This window comes from Eptesicus fuscus, chromosome 7, assembly GCF_027574615.1.
Source record: "Eptesicus fuscus isolate TK198812 chromosome 7, DD_ASM_mEF_20220401, whole genome shotgun sequence".
Taxonomy (NCBI): Eukaryota; Metazoa; Chordata; class Mammalia; order Chiroptera; family Vespertilionidae; genus Eptesicus; species Eptesicus fuscus.
This window is the reverse complement of record NC_072479.1, coordinates 105,338,751-105,359,307: the sequence shown is the minus strand read 5'-3', so window position 1 is coordinate 105,359,307 and position 20,557 is coordinate 105,338,751. Positions and strand designations below refer to the sequence as shown.

At 59.5% G+C, this 20,557-nt stretch overlaps 1 protein-coding gene across 1 annotated transcript; it reads right to left on the bottom strand.

Annotated features, from left to right (window-relative positions):
- Positions 1 to 484: 484 nt before the first annotated feature.
- Positions 485 to 18,747, bottom strand: LOC114229874 (1-acylglycerol-3-phosphate O-acyltransferase PNPLA3-like). Its single transcript, XM_054718650.1, has 8 exons — positions 18,561 to 18,747; positions 15,603 to 15,835; positions 14,872 to 14,937; positions 13,550 to 13,759; positions 10,313 to 10,373; positions 9,219 to 9,434; positions 8,266 to 8,398; positions 485 to 599 (listed from the first exon to the last, which is right to left on the bottom strand). Exons 1-8 carry the CDS (start codon positions 18,745 to 18,747, stop codon positions 485 to 487), a joined length of 1,221 nt encoding a protein of 406 aa, XP_054574625.1.
- Between the last annotated feature and the right edge of the window lie 1,810 nt (positions 18,748 to 20,557).

Genomic DNA, 20,557 nt, shown 5'->3' with positions numbered 1-20,557 from the left:
ACTTAGCGTTTAACGTAAGGGAGAGCTTTGACTTCTCCTCCATTTACTTATTCTTTATCTCATTTATTGACTCAGACTCTTCTGGTCATGGGATGACGCTCAATCCACTGAGACTCTTATTCCATGAACAACCTGTTCTTCACATGATTTGTTTTGGTGTCCACACTGTCCCTGATTCAGCCAAGCTGGCTCCTGTATCCTGTGGACAAGTCCCCGTCATTTCTTCCACACCTGCTTTCTGCCGTCAGATGTCCCAGGCTCGCCTTGTGCTTGTCCTGCGCGGCCCTGCAATCAGTCACTTCCCCAGAGTTTTCTCCTGTTTGCTGTTTGCGTGGAACGGCGTTTAGAAACCAAGGCCTTGGTGCTGGGTGTGCTCATTCCTCTTGGGCTGCTAGGCCCGGTCAGAGGACAGAGCTTCGGGATGTACACAAAACCAAACAAGAGTGACGGACACACAGCAACGGCTGTTTCTCTCTCTGTATGTCTACTCCCGTGAAGAAGTGGGGAGCAGCTGCGTCACCCCTTGAGAACAAACCTGGAAGGTTGTGGACAGCAGCCACTGGACGTCGGCAGGAATGTCGGGAAGCCACAGCACCAGTCTGCAGGGATAAACGCAGACACAGACAGACAGACACACACACACACACACACACACACACACACACACACACACCGTTCAGCAGGAAGACAAGCCAATCGAAGAGAACCAAATAAAAGCTGAACAATAGGCAGCCAGCTTCACAACAAGGCCCCTGGTCCCGCTCAACTGCCGGGCTCGCGGCTCGTCCCCATCTGATAAATCCTCAGACGGTGGATTCGGACAAGCCGACCTAAACGCCCCAAACTTCGGCCACTCTTCAGTCAGGAGAGCTGGAGGGGTTCCCGGGGATCACAGGAGAAGCGGGGTTTCCTGGATGCTACTTGTCCAAGGCAAGAGGCCTGGAGCGCGGAGTGGAGACACCACCCCTCCGCCGGCGCGACGGCGCTTGGCCACGTGCGAGTCCGCAGAGAAGCCTTGCCACGGCCTCCACAGATGCCCCGCCCCTGGACACTAAAAGGACCCCACGCCGACGCTTTTTTTATTTTTTAAGCTGAGTGAAGGCACAGAACTCTTTTTAATTTTTTAAATAGATTTCAGAGAGAAAGGGAAAGGGAAAGCGATAGAAACATCGCTGATGAGAGAGAATCATGGATTGGCTGCCTCCTGCACGCCCCTGCTGGGGATTGATCCCACAACCCAGGCATGTGCCCTTGACCGGAATCAGACCCAGGACCCTTCGGTCTGCAGGCTGATGCTCTAGCCACTGAGCAAAACGGGCTAGGGCCCATGCCTGAACCTCCGCACAGGGAAAGATGGTGTGGGAATAGGAGGCTAATTTGTTGGGGCGGGAAGAGACCTGGGGAGGCCCACCACGGGCGGGCAGACGGAGCTGGATTTTGAAGGATGGGTTTGACTTTAAAAGATGGACTGAAGCGCTCAAGTTCAGGAAACACAGACAGTCCCAATCAAGGTGAACCCAAAAAGACCTACACCTGGGTACATCATAATTAAAATGGCAAACGTTAAAGACAAAGAAAGGAGAAACCAAGATGGCGGCATAGGTGAAACACCTAACCTGCAGCCGGGCACAACAATTTCAAAGGCACAACTAGAGGTCAGAACGGACATCGTCCAGAACCACAGGAGAGCTGGCGGACTGAAATGCCCACAGCTGGGGGGAAGGAGAGGGCCACGGGGACAATCGGGGGAGCCGTAAAAGCCTGAGGTATGGAGAAACTGGTGGAGACACGAGCGCGCGCGCCTGCGGGGAGGATGGAGCCGGAGAGGAGGGGGCGGCTGACGGCCTGGCCGGCGTTCACTGGCAGGAAGGAGATAAAGGCTCCGGAGTGCGCTAAGCGCCGGCTCCGACTGCACTGAGCGCCAGTTCCGGGCGAAACCCTGGGAAGCCAGGCGCAGGCTGGGGGAATGAATCTGGGCTGTGGGGCGCAGGCACAGAGGAGCGGGGGAAGGCAGAGCTCCAGAGGCGCGCACGGGAAGGGGCGCAAAGGACGGACTGTTGCCTGCGCCACTGAACTGCCCTAGCGGGAAGGAGACATAAGCTCAGGACCGTGCTGAACCCCAGTTCCGACTGCACTGAACCCCAGTTCCGGGCGAAACCCTGGGAAGCCAGGCGCACGCTGGGGGAATGAATTTGGGCTGTGGGGCGCAGGCACAGAGAAGCGGCGGCTCCAGACGCGCGCACTGGAAGGTGCACAGAGGACGGACTTTTGCCTGCGCCACTGGGTGGCCCTGCTGGGAAGGAGACAGGGACGCCAGACTGCGCTGAGACCCAGTTCCAACTGCACTGAAACCCAGTTCCAGGCGAGAATCTGGGAGTCCAGATTCATTAGGGGAGGGACTGGACTGTTTGGCAGTGGGCGAAATTCCAGGGCGCGTTTCTCTCAGAGGTGTTTGCAAGGAATACAGAGGGACACAGACACAGGAGCCTCATAGGGCGGGGCTGACAGGAAGCCAAGGTTGTAGGCTCCACCCTGTAGCTCCGCCCCAGCCAAGCTGAGCAGAAGCTTTTTCCTGCTGAGTGCCTCAGGTAGTGGCTGACCCACACTGCATTGGAGACCCAGAAACGAGGGCATCTAGTGGTTGGTGGGAGATGACACCAGATTTCAATCACTTGCATAAGGGAGGCATTCTAGAGGCAGACTCAGTGAGCGCCAAGGCATTGCTGCATCAAGACCCGGCCCACAAACATGTCTCCTGCACAGCAACTCTTCCTATATGGACAAAGAGGGTCCTCACGGCCAATTGGCCTGGAGGACAATTCCTCCCAGTGACACCAACAACAATCAAGACTTAACTGTACAAAGGAGGACCAAGATGGAGACATAGGGCGGCAGCCTGATCGTTGCCTACCACAACAATATTGAGACTACGACGGGAGAGCAGAGCAGACACCAGCTAGAAAGACCGGGGGGCTGGCTGAGCAGATGCTCTACAACTAGAATAAAAGAGAGGGGTACGCAGGATGATGCTGATGCCGGTGACCCAAAGTCCACACTTTAAGAACTATGGCTCAGGCGACACAATGGTGGCCTGGAATGTGCTCGGCGCAGTTCCCCCGGCGGTCTCCGGCTGAGGGGACGGCTCCACTCGCTGCTGAGCACGGACAGACAAGCCCCTGGGAGACATGGGGTGGGAGACTCTGTGCTTGCTGACCTCCGAGTCCTTCAAGAATCTCAATGCCCCGAAGTGGCCAGGTACGCACGCTCAGCGACTGGCCACCATTGCAGACCCAAGGGCCGACGCAGCGACACCAGACCAGCCCACCGCCGGGCACCGGGCACACCGGAGCCTTGCCGAGCCCGCCGCCCAACGAGTTCTGCGGCAGCCGCCCTGGAGCTCTGAGAAAATGACCGAAGGAATTGCTGAGAGGGAATTGACCAACAGGAATTGGGATCAAGAAGACGAAACCCCGCTGAGACCCGAGTCCAGGCGAGCCTGCGAGCCTCTGGGCTCAGATGTGGTCACACGCCTCTAGGTCTAGGTGAGGCCTCACGCCCCTGGGTTTGGGTGAGGCCACACGCCCCTGGGTCCAGGTGAAGCTGGATTCCGGGTTCGGGTGAGGCCATGTGCCCCTGGGTCCGGGCGAATCTGAACCCTGGGTCCGGGTGAGGCCGTGGGTCCCTGGATCCGGGTAAGGCTGGGTCCCGAGTACGGGTGAGGCCGTGAGCCCCTGGATCCGGGTGAGACCACGCGACCAGGGGTCTGAGAGAGGTAACGCGCCCCTGGGTCCGGGTGGCTTCGTGCACCTAGGTCCAGGTGAGGCCACGTGCCCCTGGGTCTGAGAGAGGCCACGCACCCCTAGGTCCGGGCGAGACCATGTGTCCCTGGATCCGGGTGGGGCCTCGTGCACCTAGGCCCGGGTGGGGCCGCGTGCCCCTGGGTCTGGGGGAGGCCAGGCGTCCCTGGGTCCGGGTGAGACCATGTGTCCCTGGATCCGGGTGAGGCCTCGTGCACCTAGGCCCGGGTGAGCCCAAGTGGCCCTGGGTCTGGGAGAGGCCAAGCATCCCTGGGTCCGGGTGAGACCATGTGTCCCTGGATCCGGGAGAGGCCGCGTGCACCTAGGCCCGGGTGAGCCCAAGTGGCCCTGGGTCTGGGAGAGGCCAAGCGTCCCTGGGTCCGGGTGCGACCATGTGTCCCTGGATCCGGATGAGGCCTCGTGCACCTAGGCCCGGGTGAGCCCAAGTGGCCCTGGGTCTGGGAGAGGCCAAGCGTCCCTGGATCCGGGTGAGACCATGTGTCCCTGGATCCGGGTGAGGCCTCGTGCACCTAGGCCCGGGTGAGCCCAAGTGGCCCTGGGTCTGGGAGAGGCCAAGCGTCCCTGGGTCCGGGTGAGACCATGTGTCCCAGGATCCGGGTGAGGCCTCGTGCACCTAGGCCCGGGTGAGCCCAAGTGGCCCTGGGTCTGGGAGAGGCCAAGCGTCCCTGGGTCCGGGTGAGACCATGTGTCCCTGGATCTGGGTGAGGCCTCGTGCACCTAGGCCCGGGTGAGCCCAAGTGGCCCTGGGTCTGGGAGAGGCCAAGCATCCCTGGGTCCGGGTGAGACCATGTGTCCCTGGATCCGGGAGAGGCCGCGTGCACCTAGGCCCGGGTGAGCCCAAGTGGCCCTGGGTCTGGGAGAGGCCAAGCGTCCCTGGGTCCGGGTGAGACCATGTGTCCCTGGATCCGGATGAGGCCTCGTGCACCTAGGCCCGGGTGAGCCCAAGTGGCCCTGGGTCTGGGAGAGGCCAAGCGTCCCTGGGTCCGGGTGCGACCATGTGTCCCTGGATCCGGATGAGGCCTCGTGCACCTAGGCCCGGGTGAGCCCAAGTGGCCCTGGGTCTGGGAGAGGCCAAGCGTCCCTGGGTCCGGGTGAGACCATGTGTCCCTGGATCCGGGTGAGGCCTCGTACACCTAGGCCCGGGTGAGCCCAAGTGGCCCTGGGTCTGGGAGAGGCCAAGCGTCCCTGGGTCCGGGTGCGACCATGTGTCCCTGGAGCCGGATGAGGCCTCGTGCACCTAGGCCCGGGTGAGGCCACGTGCCCCTGGGTCTGGGAGAGGCCAAGCGTCCCTGGGTACGGGTGAAGCCAGATCCTGGGTCCGGGTGAGGCCGTGCACCCCTGGATCCATCCGGGTGAGGCTGGGTCCCAGGCCCGGGTGAGACCACGCGCCCCTTGGGTATGGGTGAGGCCACGTGCCCCTTAGTCCGGGTGACGCCATGCCCCTGGGTTCGGCCGAGACCAAACCAGAGGGAGTCGGACCTCCATTACCACCATTTGTCCACCATCCAGAGCTGAGGGGTCATTGCTGACATGTACACATAAGGAACTACTGGACAGTGAAATTGGGTCTCAAAAGAACTGTTGGTCCAGGGGGAAGCTCGCTACAGATTGATTCATTTGCCTGTCAGCATAACTATTATTGCTCGTCTCACATTCAGTTCTTATTAGTATATATCTAGTGACATATGATGTCGCTCATCTAGGGGAAATGATGAACAACATAGACTGAGGAACAAGAACAGAACCAGAAGCAAGGAGGCATCGATCGGACTATCGGGCCTCAGAGGGAGGATAGGGGAGGGTAGGGGGAGGGTGGGGGGAGGGGGAGAGTTCAACCAAAGGACCTGTATGCATGCATATAAGCCTATCCAATGGTTAAGTTCAACAGGGGATTGGGGCATGCGTGGGGAGAGGGGTGGGATGGGAATGGGGGGATGAGGACAAATATGTGACACCTTAATCAATAAAGAAATTAAAAAAAAAAAAAAAAAAAAGACAAAGAGAGCTCCCATTAGACGGTCAGCTGATTTCTCAATAGAAACACTTCAGGCCAGAAGGGATTGGCATGAAGTATACAAAGTAATGAAAAGCAAGGTACTGAATCCAAGACTACTCTAACCGGCAAGGTTATCATTCCAAAATGAAAGTGAAATAAAGAGCTTTGCCGACAAAAAATGGCTAAAACAGTTTATTGCCACCAAACCAAAACTGCAAGAAATGCTAAAGGGACTGTTGTAAGAAGAAGAAATGGAAGGGGGGGGGGGTTAGGGAGGGGAACACAGGCATAAAGAATAAAAATGGGAACAAATAGGTACCTATCCATAATAACCTTAAATGTAAATGGCTCAAATGCTCCAATCAAAGCCCATAGGTGAATGGGTAGAAAATGTAACCCATATATAAGCTGTCTACAAAGTCCACCTCAGAACAAAAGACTCTCAGGATGAAAGTGAAGGGATGGAAAAAGTTTCCCATGCAAATGGAAACGAAAGGAAAAAAACAACAACCTGGGGTAGCAATACTCATATCTGACAAAATAGACTTCAAAATGCATCACCTAGGGCAGGAGAAACAAAGGAAAAACTAAACAAGAGGGAATATACCAAAATAAAAAGCTTGTGCACAGCCAAAGACACCAGCGTCAAAATGAAAAGGAAGACCACTGATACATCTGCTAAGGGGTTTTCCAAAAATGTATAACATACTCATCTAACTCAACAAATGGTAGACGAACAATCCAATTAAAAAATGGGTAGAAGACCTGAATAGACACTTCTCCAAAGAGGACATACAAATGGCCAAGAGGCACGTGAAAAAATGCCCAATGTCACTAATAATCAGGAAAATGCAAATCCAAACGATAATGAGGTACCACCTCACACCTGTCAGAATGGCGACCATCAACAAATCAACAAATGACAAGTGCTGGCGAGGATGCGGAGAAAAGGGAACCCTCGTGCACTGCTGGTGGGAATGCAGGCTGGTGCAGCCACTGTGGAGAACAGTGTGGAGTTTCCTCAAAAAATTAAAAATGGAATTCCCATTTGACCCAGTGATCCCACTTCTAGGAATATATCCTAAGAAACCAGAAACACCAATCAGAAAGAATGTATGCACCCCTACGTTCATAGCAGCGTTATTCACACCAGCTAAGATTTGGAAACAGCCCAAGTGCCCATCAGCAGATAAGTCATTAAAAAAAGCTGTGGAATATTTATACCATGGAATACTATGCAGCAGTAAAGAATAAGGATCTCATACCCTTTGAGACAGCATAGAGGTATTACGCTAAGTGAAATAAGCCAGTCAGAGAAAGACAAGTTTCACATGATCTCACTCATATGTGGAATCTAATGAATGAGATAAACTGAACGGATGAACAAAAAGATCTAGACATCGAAGCAGGCAACAGACTGACATATTTAGAGGGAAGGGGGAGAGATTAAGTAATCCATTTATGTGCATGTATGCATAGCCCATGGACAGACAAAAGTGCGGGGAGGACCTGGGGAGGGCGCGGGAGCAGGGTGGAGGGGGTCACTGGGGGAAAAAGGGAACATCTGTAATACTTTCAACAATAAAGATAAATTTAAATAATAAAATCTATAATAATAAAAGGGTAATATGCTAATTAGACCGGATGTCCTTCTGGACGAAGCCGGGGCTGGAGCGAAGCCTGGGTCCTGGGTGCCAGAGGGAAGCCAGTGCTGGCAGCTGGGGGAAGGAAGGCCTCCTCTTGCAGGAATATTCGTGCATGGGGCCTCTAGTAAAATGTAAGATGGACGCCCTAGATTAACTCACTAAAAAGAAGGTAAACACCCAAGTCAACTGGAAGAAAGCTGAGTGAAATCAATGCCCAGGACTCTGGGTGCACACCTGTTTGCCTCAAGTCCTTCCTTACCCGGAATACAATCCCCAAATAAAAGGGCGGAGCTACAGGAAGTGACAAGCCTGCAGCAGCAACGACAAAGGAAGTGACAGCCCTGACAGGTAGATTAGTTGGCTGAGAGCGTCATCAGGATGGGACAAGGTTGTAAGTTCAATCACTAAAAGGACCCATACAGGACTCAACCAATGAATGCATAAATGGGGTGGAACAGCAAATTGATCTCTCTCTCTCTCTCTCTCTCTCTCTCTCTCTCTCTCTCTCTCTCTCCCCTTCCCCTTCCTCTCTCTAAAATCAATCAATAAAAAGTGAATAAAAAGAAAGGAGGTGGGTTGGGCCAGGCCTCAGCATGAGGCACCTCTCAGGGACACGCCCTATAGACTGTGACCCCCACTGCAATGCACAGGAGCTAGGCCCAGGGCAGTTAGGGGTGACCAGGCCAGCAGGGGAGGACAGTTGGGGGCAACCAGGCCTGCAGGGGAGGGCAGTTAGGGGTCTTATGTGAACTCTCCCTTAATCCTCACTCAACCGCCGAGACACAACGCCGCCCACAGCGCTCACCTCTGCACCACCGCGACCGCGGACTCCACGGGCAGCGTACACGGCAGCATCACGTAAGACATGACCTTCACCGGCAGGAAGCTGCAAATCTTGCTCAGGCAGCCACGTCGGGGTTTAAGAGCCTCACTCAGTCCTGAAAGATACCATGGGGGGAGGGTGTTCCCACCAGAGTGACCTCCCCCAGAGGCTGCCTGGCATGTGAAACGCACTCCCTGCTGCCAGGGAAGCAGGAGCGTGGCGCCTGCCAGCGAGCAGGGAGCGCGGCCAGAACAGCCCGGGACAGCCAGGCCCCGGGACAGCTCTGTTCCACGCGCGGCTCTCCCTGGAGGAGACACGGACCGCAACCCCGCCCGCCTCACGGCTTTCCCAGCATTCCCTCTTCCGCCTGGAGCCCTGGCTTCTCATTCCCCTTCGTCAAGGCCTCAGGACGCCTCAAATCGTAGCCACCTGGGCAACAGCGTCTTGTTTATCTTGGGATTTCTCCCAACGCCCGAATGGGTCTGGTTTGTGCACTCCTGGGTCCCTCTGTGTCTGACCACATGACCGAATGCACGACCGTCGTTCAGTGACAAGTTCAAAGCTGTGGGTTTGTGGGGGGAGGCAGATAGGCCCCTCCAGAAAGAAGGCTTGGAGACGGGTGCACAGGCAGAGAACGGTGTTCTGAAAGACGGGGCCCACCCTCGGGCCCCCCAATCCGGTGTGCCCGGACCCCAGGCACTGGCAGCATGCCCGCTTAACTCAGAACGGGCTCAGCGGGTGTGGTGGTTCCTGGCCACGCACACGTGGGAAGGAGGCTGAGCAAGGCGCCTGGGTGGGGGGATGGTGCCAGGAGGGGGCCTCACCTCCTCCCCCCCCCGCCCCGTGGCAGCATCACCCTCCCCCCCCCACCCGGAGAGAGGCCCTTTCCGTCTCAGCAGCAGAAAGCAGCGCCCCCGCCCGCCCAGAGGCGTCACCTGCGATGAGCGTGGGCGACAGTGTCTCCAGGATGCTCTCGTCCCAGGGCAGGAGGTGGACACGCAGGTGGTCCAGCAGCTCGGCCACCTCAGGCCTCCTCTGCCAGGCAGTCCCCCCGGGGGAAGCCTCGGGGCGCGTGGTTTCCCAGGAGAACGGAAGGAACTCGGGGGCTCCGGAGGGCACATTCGGGCTCGGATGGGGCCTGTCACAGATGCCTATGCAGGGCACGGAGACGGGTCAGTACTCACACACCCACCCACCCACCCATGACAGGGAGGCCAGCAGCCACCGGACACGCCGAGGGGCCTTCCGACGCTCCCCTCTGCCCTCCCTCCCTCCCGCTTCAGCAGCCCTCCGTGGCTCCCTACTGCAGCCGTGCAAACTTCACCATGCCATGGGGCCCAGCGTGCGCCTCTCCTCTGTCCCTCTCTCAGCCCCTGCAGTGACACAGGCCTTCTTCCCACCCTCCTACCCCTCTCCAAAGTGGAGCCACCTCTTCCTGGCAGCCCTCCTTGCCCCCATGCCTTGCAGCTCCCTCCTGTGTGACCCGGTAGCATCCCACATCCTGTCACGCCCTCTGCATGTCTTCCCTCCACTACTGATCTGCGCTCCCGGCCACGGACTGTGAGCTCCGGGCGGCGCTCCCCCTGGACGGAGCCACGTGCGTGGACACTTCCTGCGTGGATAACCCTGCAGGTCCTGCGGACCAGACGGTCTCTCGGTCTCAGCCACAGGCTAACGGACGGGCTCGACACAGGAGCCAGCGTTCAGCACTGAAGAAAAGCAGCTCCGAACACATCTCACGCGGGTTCCAGGCTAGTGTTTCCGGACCCGACTCCAGGGCTCACCAAGGCTGCTAACCAACAGCGGAGGGAAAGGACGCGTCTGGCCCGGCCAGTGTGGCTCAGTGGGCGAGCGTCAACCCATGAACCAGGAGGGCACGGTTCTGTTCCCGGTCAGCGCACTGCCCGGATTGCGGATTCTCCCTCCCTCTCCCTTCCTCTCTCTGAAACCAATAAAACCATATATATATATTTTTTATATTTTTATTTTTTATAGAACAGGGCTGATCTGCTCCCCAGCTCATACATACCTTTTTCTTCCAAGAACCTGACAGCATCCAAGTACCCGCGCAGGAATCTCTCTCCAAGCACCTGTGAGCAAAGCAAGCGACGGAACTGCCGGGCCGAATCGCTAAGCCTCACTATTTAACCTGAAGACTCCTTCGAGCTCTGAGCTGCCTCATGGGCCGGGCATGGCTGGACAAGGGACTGGGCAGGAATGACACCCCTCCATGGAGCCTTTGCTGTCACCCAGCATGACAGGCCTGTCCTGGTCCTCGGGGGACAGTTACAGCCACCTCCCCGGCTCTGTGCACAAACCACCCACACCAGCTGGTGACGGCCTTCCCTCCAGGGGGAGCCCCTGTGGGGTGCTCACCGTCCTGCCCACTTCCCTGCAGCCTCCTGGGTCCCCAACCCCTGTTAGGGCCCATGTCCACACACCCCCTTACTGTTGGGGTGGCAAGGCATACTGCAGCCACCACAGTGCAGTGTGGTTCGTGACCGTGGCCGTGAATAAGATCGTGTGGGTAACTCGACACATCCTACTGCCCAGGCTGCACCCACAGACAGTCTCCCCAGGACCCGTGGGGGACTGGTCCAGGGCCCCTCTCAGGTACCGACATTCACGGGTGCTCTAGTCCCTCACGTAAATGGTGTAGGGTTTGCACATAGGCTACGGCAGGCACCCCACACTCCACATCACTCCCATGCATTCAGGGTAGGGCGCGGCGAGGGGCAAACTCAAGTTTTGCCTCTTGGGACTTTCTGGAATTTTTATTTAGTATTCTACATAATAAAGAGGTAATATGCAAATTGACCATCACTCCAACACACAAGATGGCCACCCCCATGTGGTCAAAGATGGCCACCCGCATGTGCACAAGATGGCCAACAGGGGAGGGCAGTTGGGGGCGACCAGGCCTGCAGGGGAGGGCAGTTAGGGGTGACCAGGCTGGCAAGGGAGGGCAGTTAGGGGTGACCAGGCTGGCAGGGGAGGGCAGTTAGGGGCAATCGGGTCAGCAGGGGAGGGCAGTTAGGGGTGACCAGGCTGACAGGGGAGGGCAGTTAGGGGCAATCGGGCCAGCAGGGGAGGAAGGGCTCTTAGAGGCAACCAGGCTGGCAAAGGAGGGAAGTTAGGGGTGACTGGGCCAGCATGGGAGGGCAGTTGGGGGCAACCAGGCCTGCAGGGGAGGACAGTTAGGGATGACCAGGCTGGAAGGGGAGGGCAGTTAGGGGCGACCAGGCTGGCAAGGGAGGGCAGTTACGGGTGACTGGACCAGCAGGGAAGGGCAGTTGGGGGTGACCAGGCCTACAGGGGAGGACAGGGGTGACCTGGCCAGCAGGGGAGGGCAGTTAGAGGTGACCAGGCTGGCAGGGGAGGGCAGTTAGGAGAAATTGGGCCGGCAGGGGAGCAGTTAGGCGTCGATCAGGTTGGCAGGGGAGTGGTTAGGGGGTGATCAGGCTGGCAGGCAGAAGTGTTTAGGTGCAATCAGGCAGGCAGACAGGTGAGCAGTTGGGAGCCAGCAGTCCTGGATTGTGAGAGGGATGTCCGACTGCCCTTATAGGCCCGATCCCGGTGGGATCGGGCTTAAACGGGCAGTCGGACATCCCTCGAGGGGTCCCAGATTGGAGTGGGTGCAGGCTGGGCTGAGTGACACAAACCCCCATGCACGAATACTAGTACGTGTATATACTACATATATCTATATACATATATCTACATATATATAAACGCTTAAGCAACCGAACAACCGGTCGCTATGACGCGCACTGACCAGCAAGGGGCAGATGCTCAACAAAGGAGCTGCCCCCTGGTGGTCACTGCACTCCCACAGTGGGAGCACCCTCAGCTGACCAACCTGTCTCGGTGGCCCACCATACTCCCTCAGTAGTCCTGCAGGTCCAATCTCTGGAGAATAGGCCAGGCACCGACAGATCGCGCGGCTGGCACGATCCTGACAGCACCACGGGCCTCCTGGAAGTCGGCCTCAGTCACCGTGGCCGCTTCCCCTCCCTAGATGCTCCACAAGGAAGAAACAATATAAAAGCGGCCACCAGGTGGCTCCTGACAAATGGCAGGAATGTCAGCAGGATGGATCCGGATCCTGGGCCAGCAAGGGTGACCCACCGCCTGCCCAGAAGGCTGATCACATCCTGCCCCTCCCCCACACCTCAGATGGGCTCCAGATGCAGGGCTCACAGTTGGTGAGCGTCGCTGTGGTGGCGCGAGCATCTCCTGATAGGGACTGACTGGGTGTGAGCCCGTGGCAGGTGCAGTTGGGCTGGGATGAGTGGGCATGGCAGGCAGGAGTGGCAGGCGCTGTTGGACTGCCGGTTTCAGCCCGATCCCCGCGGGCCACCCCGAGGGATCCCATATAATAAAACCCTAATATGCAAATCGACCAAATGGCAGAACAACCGGTCGCTATGATGCGCACTGACACCAGGGGGCAGACGCTCAATGCAGGAGCTGCCCCCTGGTGGTCAGTGCACTCCCACAGGGGGAGTGCTACTCAGCCAGAAGCCCGGCTCACAACCACCAGCACAGTGGTCATGGCGGTAGCCTCTCCCGCGCTAAGGACCCCTCGGGGGATGGCTGACTGCTGGCTCAGGCCTAAGCCGGCAGTCGGACATGCCCCAGGAATCCCAGAATGCGAGAGGGCGCAGACTGGACTGAGAGGACCGCCCCCCCCCCCCCCCGCCAGTGCACGAATGTCGTGCACCGGGCCTCACCCAAGGATATTTTTCCATTGAATTTCAGAGAGAGTGGGAGAGAGAGGGCAAGACAGAGAGAAACATCGATGTGAGAGAAACACATCTATTGGTTTCCATCTGCACGACACGGCCAGATCCAGGGCTGGGGAGGAGCCTGCAACTGAGGTACGTGCCCTTGACCTGAATCAAACCCAGGACTCTTCGGTCTACAGGCCGACGCTCCAGCCACTGAGCCAAACCAACTAGGGCTAGAATATTTTTGATGTGTGGTTGGTTGAATCCACAGGGGGGAAACCTGTGGAGCAGGAGGGTCGACTGCACTAGAACCGCAGCCCTGAGGGGCAGCACAGTTTAAATGTCCCCAGGGGATTCGGGGACACCTCCTCCGGGAAGCCCTCCTGGGGCACCACTGACCTCCGGGGACAAGTGACTCTTCTCCGATCCCTATTCATTGAGGGGTCAACTTTGGTTTGTTGGCCTAGAGACACTGTTGGGTGCCCAGACAAACAAGAGCACCGAGCTGCACCCCCAGAACAAAGAGCCCCCCTCACCTTGATATCCGGTGGGAACAGGACTTTGTGGATCAGGTAGACGTTCTCCAAGCAGAAGCGGAGGCTGAGCTTGGACACGTCCATATGCAGGAAGTTCGTGGACTTGACCTTAGGACAGATGTCATGCTCCCCAAGGAAGGGCGACACGGTGATGGTCGCTTTGTCATCAAAGAAGGGTGAAGAGTCACTAAACCCTCCATCCACGTACCGCTTGTAAGGGAGAGAGGAAACACGTCCTGTCAGAGGCTCTGGGCAGGGGTCCCCGGTACTCAGATATGGGCAGAGGCTATTGGGGGGAGGACCGGGCTTGGGGTGCCTCTGCCAACACCTGCGGCTAGGTAGGCGGGTTCGGTACAATGCGGAGAGTCGGCACCTGTCAAACCGATGTCCCCTATTGGGACCTCCTCACTGTCGGCAGACAGGACAGATGTCCCGGGGCGGGGGCGGGCGGGGGCCATCATCTCCGTGGGGAACGGCTGCCCAGGAAGGAGCCGTCCTGCCGCCGCCCAGCCCAGCGCGCAGCCCGGGGCCTGCAGAGCACACACTCCACCCGGACTCCGCCCGCACGGGGCTCACCGGCAGCCGTCTGTGTCTGCAGAGAGGGTCTGTTATGGAACTCAACCACAGCTCTGTCGCAGCTCTGCCCCAAGCCCCGGGCTCAAAGGACAGTCAGTCCCAGAGAGGACGGAGACTCTCCACCCTGAGAATGAAGCTGTACTTAGGGGAGTTGCTGAGTCTTAAGCGTCTTACGCTGTAGGCCCCGGGGCACCTGTCCTCGGTGCTCAGGGGAAGATTGAGTGAGCCTGCCCTGGCCTGTGAGTTTCGGGGGTTAGAGTGTCAGCCCGAGCACCAAAGGATTTTGGGTTCTATTTCTGGTCATTGGCACCCACCTGGGTTTCAGGATAGGTCCCGGCCCCACTCTCAGTGCATGCTGGATGCAACCAATTGATGTGTCTCTCTCACAACGATGTCTCTCTCTCTGTCTCTCTCTCTCTCTGTCTCTCTGTCTCTCTCTTCTCTCTCTGTCTCTCTCTCTCTCCCTTCCTCATCACTTCCACTCTCTCTAAGAATCAATGGAAAAAATACCTTCCGCTGAGGATTAACAACAACAAAAATTAAGCGAACAGCCTATCTAGCAGAAAGCCAGATAATGGATTCTTGGTGAAGGTGGTTGGGCAGGGGGAGGGAATGGAGGGGGGCAGCTATGGAACCCCTGTTTCAAGGCTGAGAGACACAAGGCTCTGCTTTTGGGGATCTAGGATGCCTGAGCCCAGCACCCTGCAGGCAGGAGCTATGCAAACACAGTTTAAAAGCAGACTTACCACGCCTCTGAAGGTCGGAGGGATGAAGCCAAAGAAGAAAGGGATGAAGGAGGAGCAGATCAAGGCCTGTGAAAATAAAAGGGAGTGAAACCACAGGCAAAGCAGTCAGCTCCTCCTTCCCCTCGGCCTCCCTGAGCCTTCTCTCTGTGTGAGAAGAGCTAGTCTGAAAGCGCTCTTTGCACACAGTAGGCACTTTAATTAATGGGTTGAATGAACGATAAACCAACCTAACCAACAGCATTTCAGCCCCAAGTATAAGCGCCTTATCACCACAGTCTGTGGACATCAACTTCCTGTCCCGAGAGTCTCAATGGCCACCGCAGACCAGACCCGGAGCTGTGGATGCGATGACTGACTGGGAAGGACTAGATCAGACTCAAGCTGCTTGACGCGCTGGCCCTGGACCCCAGCCCGGGATTCTGAGGCAGCAGCTTGGAGGAGGGGCCTCAGACTGCAGTTCTCACGGGCTCCCAGGTGATGCCCACGCGGGTCCAGGGACCACAATGGCGTAGCACCCGCTGGAGAGCATTAAGCAGCACCCAACACTGACTTACAGAGGAACGCCTGTGGGAGGGGACAGGTGCTGGCTGTCTAGAAGAAACTTCCAGAAACAAGGTTCAAAGATGGTTCTGGCTGCTGAGATGCTGCTGGCTCTATGGGCCAGCCCCTCCGCGTGACGCCCAAAATGAAACAGCCCCTCACTCGCCAGCACCCAGACGGGCCCTGCTTACGTCCACAACTTCGTCTTTGGACTGGAAGTCGGACACCAGGACGTTTTGCCAGTCGGACACTCGGGTGAGCGAGATGCACATTCTGCCCGAGATGAGCTGGTGGACGTTGGCCGGGAGGTGTCTGTGGAGGGCCTCGCGGAGGAACCTGACCATGCTGAAGGACGGGTGGAGGACGCCCAGGGTCCGGCTCCTGGCGGACTGGACAAGGTCTGTGAGCACCTGCAGAGTCCGGTCTGTGGGGCAGACAAGCGCACAAAGGGGTGGAGGTGCCACCGTGGAGAGGGACCGGTTTGTGGCAAGACCAGGAACCGGGCGGAGGGAGCTGTGTTCTCGCGTGGCTGCAGAGCCCTTAAAATGGGGTCGTCAGATTGAGATGTATTTAGGGGATCTCAGACTTAATGAAAAAGAGAGCCAGAGCCAGGGAGGCCTGACGCTCCAGGGGGCAGAGAACACCAGGCCGGCACCAGGCCGGGAAGCCTGCCTCCACCTCCCCCTGCTTCCACCTCCCACCTGCCTCCACCTCCCCCCTGCCTCCACCTCCCCCTGCTTCCACCTCCCCCCTGCCTCCACCTCCCCCTGCCTCCACCTCCCCCTGCCTCCACCTCCCCCTGCTTCCACCTCCCACCTGCCTCCACCTCCCCCCTGCCTCCACCTCCCCCCTGCCTCCACCTTCCACCAGCCTCCACCTCCCACCTGCCTCCACCTCCCACCTGCCTCCACCTCTCACCTGCCTCCACCTCCCACCAGCCTCCATTTCTCACCTGCCTCCACCTCTCACCTGCCTACACCTCTCACCTGCCTCCACCTCCCACCTGCCTCCACCTTCCACCTGCCTCCACCTCCCACCTGCCTCCACCTCTCACCTGCCTCCACCTCCCACCAGCCTCCATTTCTCACCTGCCTCCACCTCTCACCTGCCTCCACCTCTCACCTGCCTCCACCTCCCACCTGCCTCCACCTCTCACCTGCCTCCACCTCCCACCTGCCTCCACCTCCCACCTGCCTCCACCTCCCACCAGCCTCCATTTCTCACCTGCCTCCACCTCTCACCTGCAAGGTGCTCAACTCAGAGGAGGCACCTGATAACTAACTTAACCTTTAACCTCTACCACCAGAAAACCAGACCATCTAGTGGGCACGGGGCACATTCATGCTCCAACTGGCCCGGGCTGCCCTGGCCTGCAGCACTACCTGTCCCAGCCCACGGCCCAGCCAGTCATAACTCCTGGAATGCAGAAGGCCAGACACGTGCCATCCTGTCCCGACCCACCCACGACCTCCACCCAACTCCCCCTACCTGCGTGGCCCCCTGAGCCCAGGCGGAAGGGGCCCATGTGCACCCAGCGGGCAGGGCGGCCAGGCTCCCCTGCCGGGTCGGCCTGGGTAGGATGCGCTCTCAGAAGCTCTGCCCACGTCGCAGCCCCCGGGAAAGGCTCCTTGGAGGCCCGCCCACGAGGCAGGAGGTCAAAGCAAGAACCTGGGGTACAGCTCCTGCCAAACCTCCAGCCCACGTTCCAGGGACGTGGGGGGTCCCTCCTCCCCCGGGCTGCGGGCACAGCCCCAGGCTCGGCCTGTCCTGCCTCTCCCGAACCCCGGCACTGCTCTGCGCTTCATCCGGGTCCTGGGGTCACTGCCCCAGTTCAACGTTCAACCACGTGGCTGGCTACAGGTCACCTTGGGGTACAAGGACTGGCTTTAGCACGGCTATAGCCTGGGGGGGGCTGGCCATCCTGGAGGTCACACCTGCCCTTTGCTCCTCTCCCCCTGCAAGGAGAAGGCAGCCAGGGCGGCTCCTAACCCGCCTCCACTCAGCCCAGGTCCCTCCAGGGGCAGGGCTGCCTCCTGGCAGGGCTTCCCGGTCCCCAGAGCAAAGGCAGCCCTGCGGGCTGGGTCCCACCCAGCAGCCCCTGGTTGCAGCCAAGAGTGAGTCCCTAAGGAACCCAGGTGAACGGGCTGAGAAGGCGCATGATCTTCCTTCTGGGGACCTTTGGGTGCCAGCAGCTCCTCACTACCCCTTGCTCCCAGTTCTTCCCCCTGACTGGGAACCCCAAGCCGAGGAGGCTGCACCCCAGTCCTTTAGGCACAAGCCCACATCCCCACCCCCACCCCCACTGGCTTCCACATGCACAGACGTTAATTCAGACAAAACTCAAAGGGCACTGAGTGGGGTGCGGAGGGTGAGCATGGTGTGGGGAGGTCCAGGGCCCATGCCAGCCCCCAGGGAGGGCCTGAATCACTGGAAAGGAGAGGAGATAACTTTCAAACCCTCCTTCACACCCCCCTCCCCCCTCCTCAACCTCCTCAACGCCAAACCAGCTGGTCTCAGGAGCCCTGGTCCTCTCTGCCTGGGATGTCTCCACCCAGGAGGGCTGGGCTGCACCAGTGGTGCCAGGAGCAGGGGGAGAAATTGTGGCGCAGTCTCCAGCCTCTTAAGTCCCCAAAGGGAAGACGGTGCCCACCCCGGGACACAGGCCACAGCACCCATCCGGGTCGGTTGGACCCAGGGCGAATCAACTCTTCCTGTTGGCAGCCCCGGGGGATGGCGGGACCTCAAGAATCAGCTCCACCCCCTCTTCCCCCGCCTCCTCGGACAAGCGCCCTTCTGCCTGCAGCTCAAGGAAGTCCCAGCTCTCAGTGGTGGGGAACAGGGCTTCCTTCAAGCCCCGGCTCAAGAAGGGGGTGAGGAGGGGAGGCGCTCGGGATTCCCACGCCCAGAGGAGCGGCTCCCAACGCGCGCCCCCCTCCCTGACTGGGCGACAGAGCCCACCCGCGAAGCGAGAGGACGCAGTGGAGGGGGCATCTGTCTGCAGTCCTCCCGCCCCCCCCCCCCCTATATACCTGCAGTGTCTCTGTCCAAACTCGGATCCACCGGGCACCCCGCAACCTTAGGAGTCGCTCACAGCCCAGGCCTGGGGCACCCCCTCCTGGCAAGGAGCCCGGCGGCGGCCCTGAACGTACCCAGCGGGACACCTGCGAGTAAGGTGACGCCGTGCAGCGCCCCAGCAGAGGCACCAAAGAACATGCGCGCGTCGCGGAGGAGGTGCGGGGCGCGCTCGCTCAGGCAGCGGGTCGCCCCGAGGTGGTAGAAGACCAGGAAGCCGCAGCCCGCGAAGGACAGGCTCCAGCCGCGCTCGGAATCGCACATAGCGGCGGCGGGGCGGGGCCCGGGGTGCGGGGTCTGAGGTGCACGGTCTGCAGTCCCTGGCATCTTAACCCAGCGCCCACTTGTGCGCTCTGCGCGGCCTGGCAGCTGCTCCCCAGGTGTTTCCTGCCTGAAGTCAGCCCCTCTGGGCCCGCCCCTTCGGCCATGCAAATGATCTGCGCGGGTGGGCCAATCAGGGGCTCGTCGCCCACCCCTCGCTCCTTCACCTGGCGGGCTGCAGGGGCTGAGGGGCGGGGCCTAGGAGGGGCAGATGGGCTGAGGGGCGGGGCCTAGGAGGGGCAGACGGGCTGGTGGGCGGAGCCTAGGAGGGGCAGACGGGCTGTGGGGCGGGGCCTAGGAGGGGGAGACGGGCTGAGGGGCGGGGCCTGGGAGGGGCAGACGTGGTGAGAGGCGGGGCCTAGAAGGGGCAGGCGGGCTGTAGGGCGGGGCCTGGGAGGGGGAGCCGGGCTGTGGGGCGGAGCCTGGGAGGGGCAGGCGGGCTGTGGGGCGGGGCCTGGGAGGCGCAGGGACTGTGGGGCGGGGCCTAGGTGGGGCAGACGGGGTGAGGGGCGGAGCCTAGGAGGGGGAGACGGGCTGTGGAGCGGGGCCTGGGAGGGAGAGACGGGCTGTGGGGCGGGGCCTAGGAGGGACAGATGGGCTGTGGGGCGGGGCCTGGGCGGGGCCTACCTGCGCCTGAGGGAGGTGGGGCGTTTTCCCTACTCCAAATGACAGGGGTGGCCTGGAAAGTGACAGCGCCCCCTGCAGTTCCTCTTCACGCCGAGGCCAGGGAGGAAGCAGCATTTGCCCACCGAGGTCTTGAGTATCTTCCTGGCACGTGGTGGAATGGCTTTGCTCTGGTTTCCTGCAGTTGTGTGTGATGTCTCAACGCATGGCGAGTGGTGGATTGTCATTTAAGGACAGGGAGCGAAGTTTCCATTTCAAAGTTTCGCTTTTAAGTTTATGCAGGGACGGGTTGACCGAACTGTGGCATCCCGATGCCTGCAGGACCTGGGTTTCCCCAAGGGGCGCCCACTCACAACCATAATGAAGCGGGAGCGATGACTTTATAGAACAACCGGTGACTCCGGGCCTTCTCAGAGGGCAGCAGGCGGGAGCGCGGACCGGGCTCGGGTCCCTGGATGGGACGGTGCATGCAGACAGGCGCCCGCTCAGGCTGTGCTGGCTCAGCGGGGCCCACGGGCTCCAGGGGGCCCACCCACTTCCTCCCTGCAGTCCCGCAAAATGAGGGCAGGCACCTCCACCCAGTAACCAAACCCCACACCTGTGGGAGGCCTCGGCTTCCCTGTCCCCCTGCCGGGTGTCTTGTTCAGTCACTGTCCCCCCTCAGTGCCCCAGGCCGGCTGCTGGCCCTTCCACAGCCACACTCCTTGCCCAGCCTTCCCGCCCCAGGGGCAGCCCTGTGCCAGCCTCACCTCACCCCTGCAGCCCCCTCCTCAGCCCAGCTTCCAGCCCTGGCTGTAACTCACACAAAGTGTGCCATGGTAGCCTTTTTTAAAGGCACAGTCCAGGGGCATAAGTGCATTCACAAGGTTGTGCACACATCACCATTGCGAATTTGTTTCATCTTGCAGAACAGAAACTCTACCCCATGAAACACTAAGTCCCCTCCTGCCTGCCCAGCATTTACTTTCTGTCTCTGAATTCCTCGCCTGCAGGGGCCGCAGAGAAGTGGAACCCCACGGGATGGGTCCTCCTGGGACGGGCTGGGTCCAGAATCGGGTCAGCGCCCAGCTGTGTGAAGGGAGAACAAAGGTGCACCTGACGGGAAGTGGGAGCGGAGCCGGGTGGGGGC

What these genes read in the sequence shown, in the direction of transcription:
- LOC114229874 (XM_054718650.1), bottom strand. Translation starts at nt 18,747, where the DNA reads ATGTGCGATTCCGAGCGCGGCTGGAGCCTGTCCTTCGCGGGCTGCGGC. An exon ending in TGTTCCCACCGGATATCAAG is followed by an intron (nt 10,374 to 13,549) that starts GTGAGGGGGGCT and finishes CTTTGCTCACAG; the next exon opens with GTGCTTGGAGAGAGATTCCT. An exon ending in GCGGTCGCGGTGGTGCAGAG is followed by an intron (nt 600 to 8,265) that starts GTGAGCGCTGTG and finishes TTATCCCTGCAG; the next exon opens with ACTGGTGCTGTGGCTTCCCG.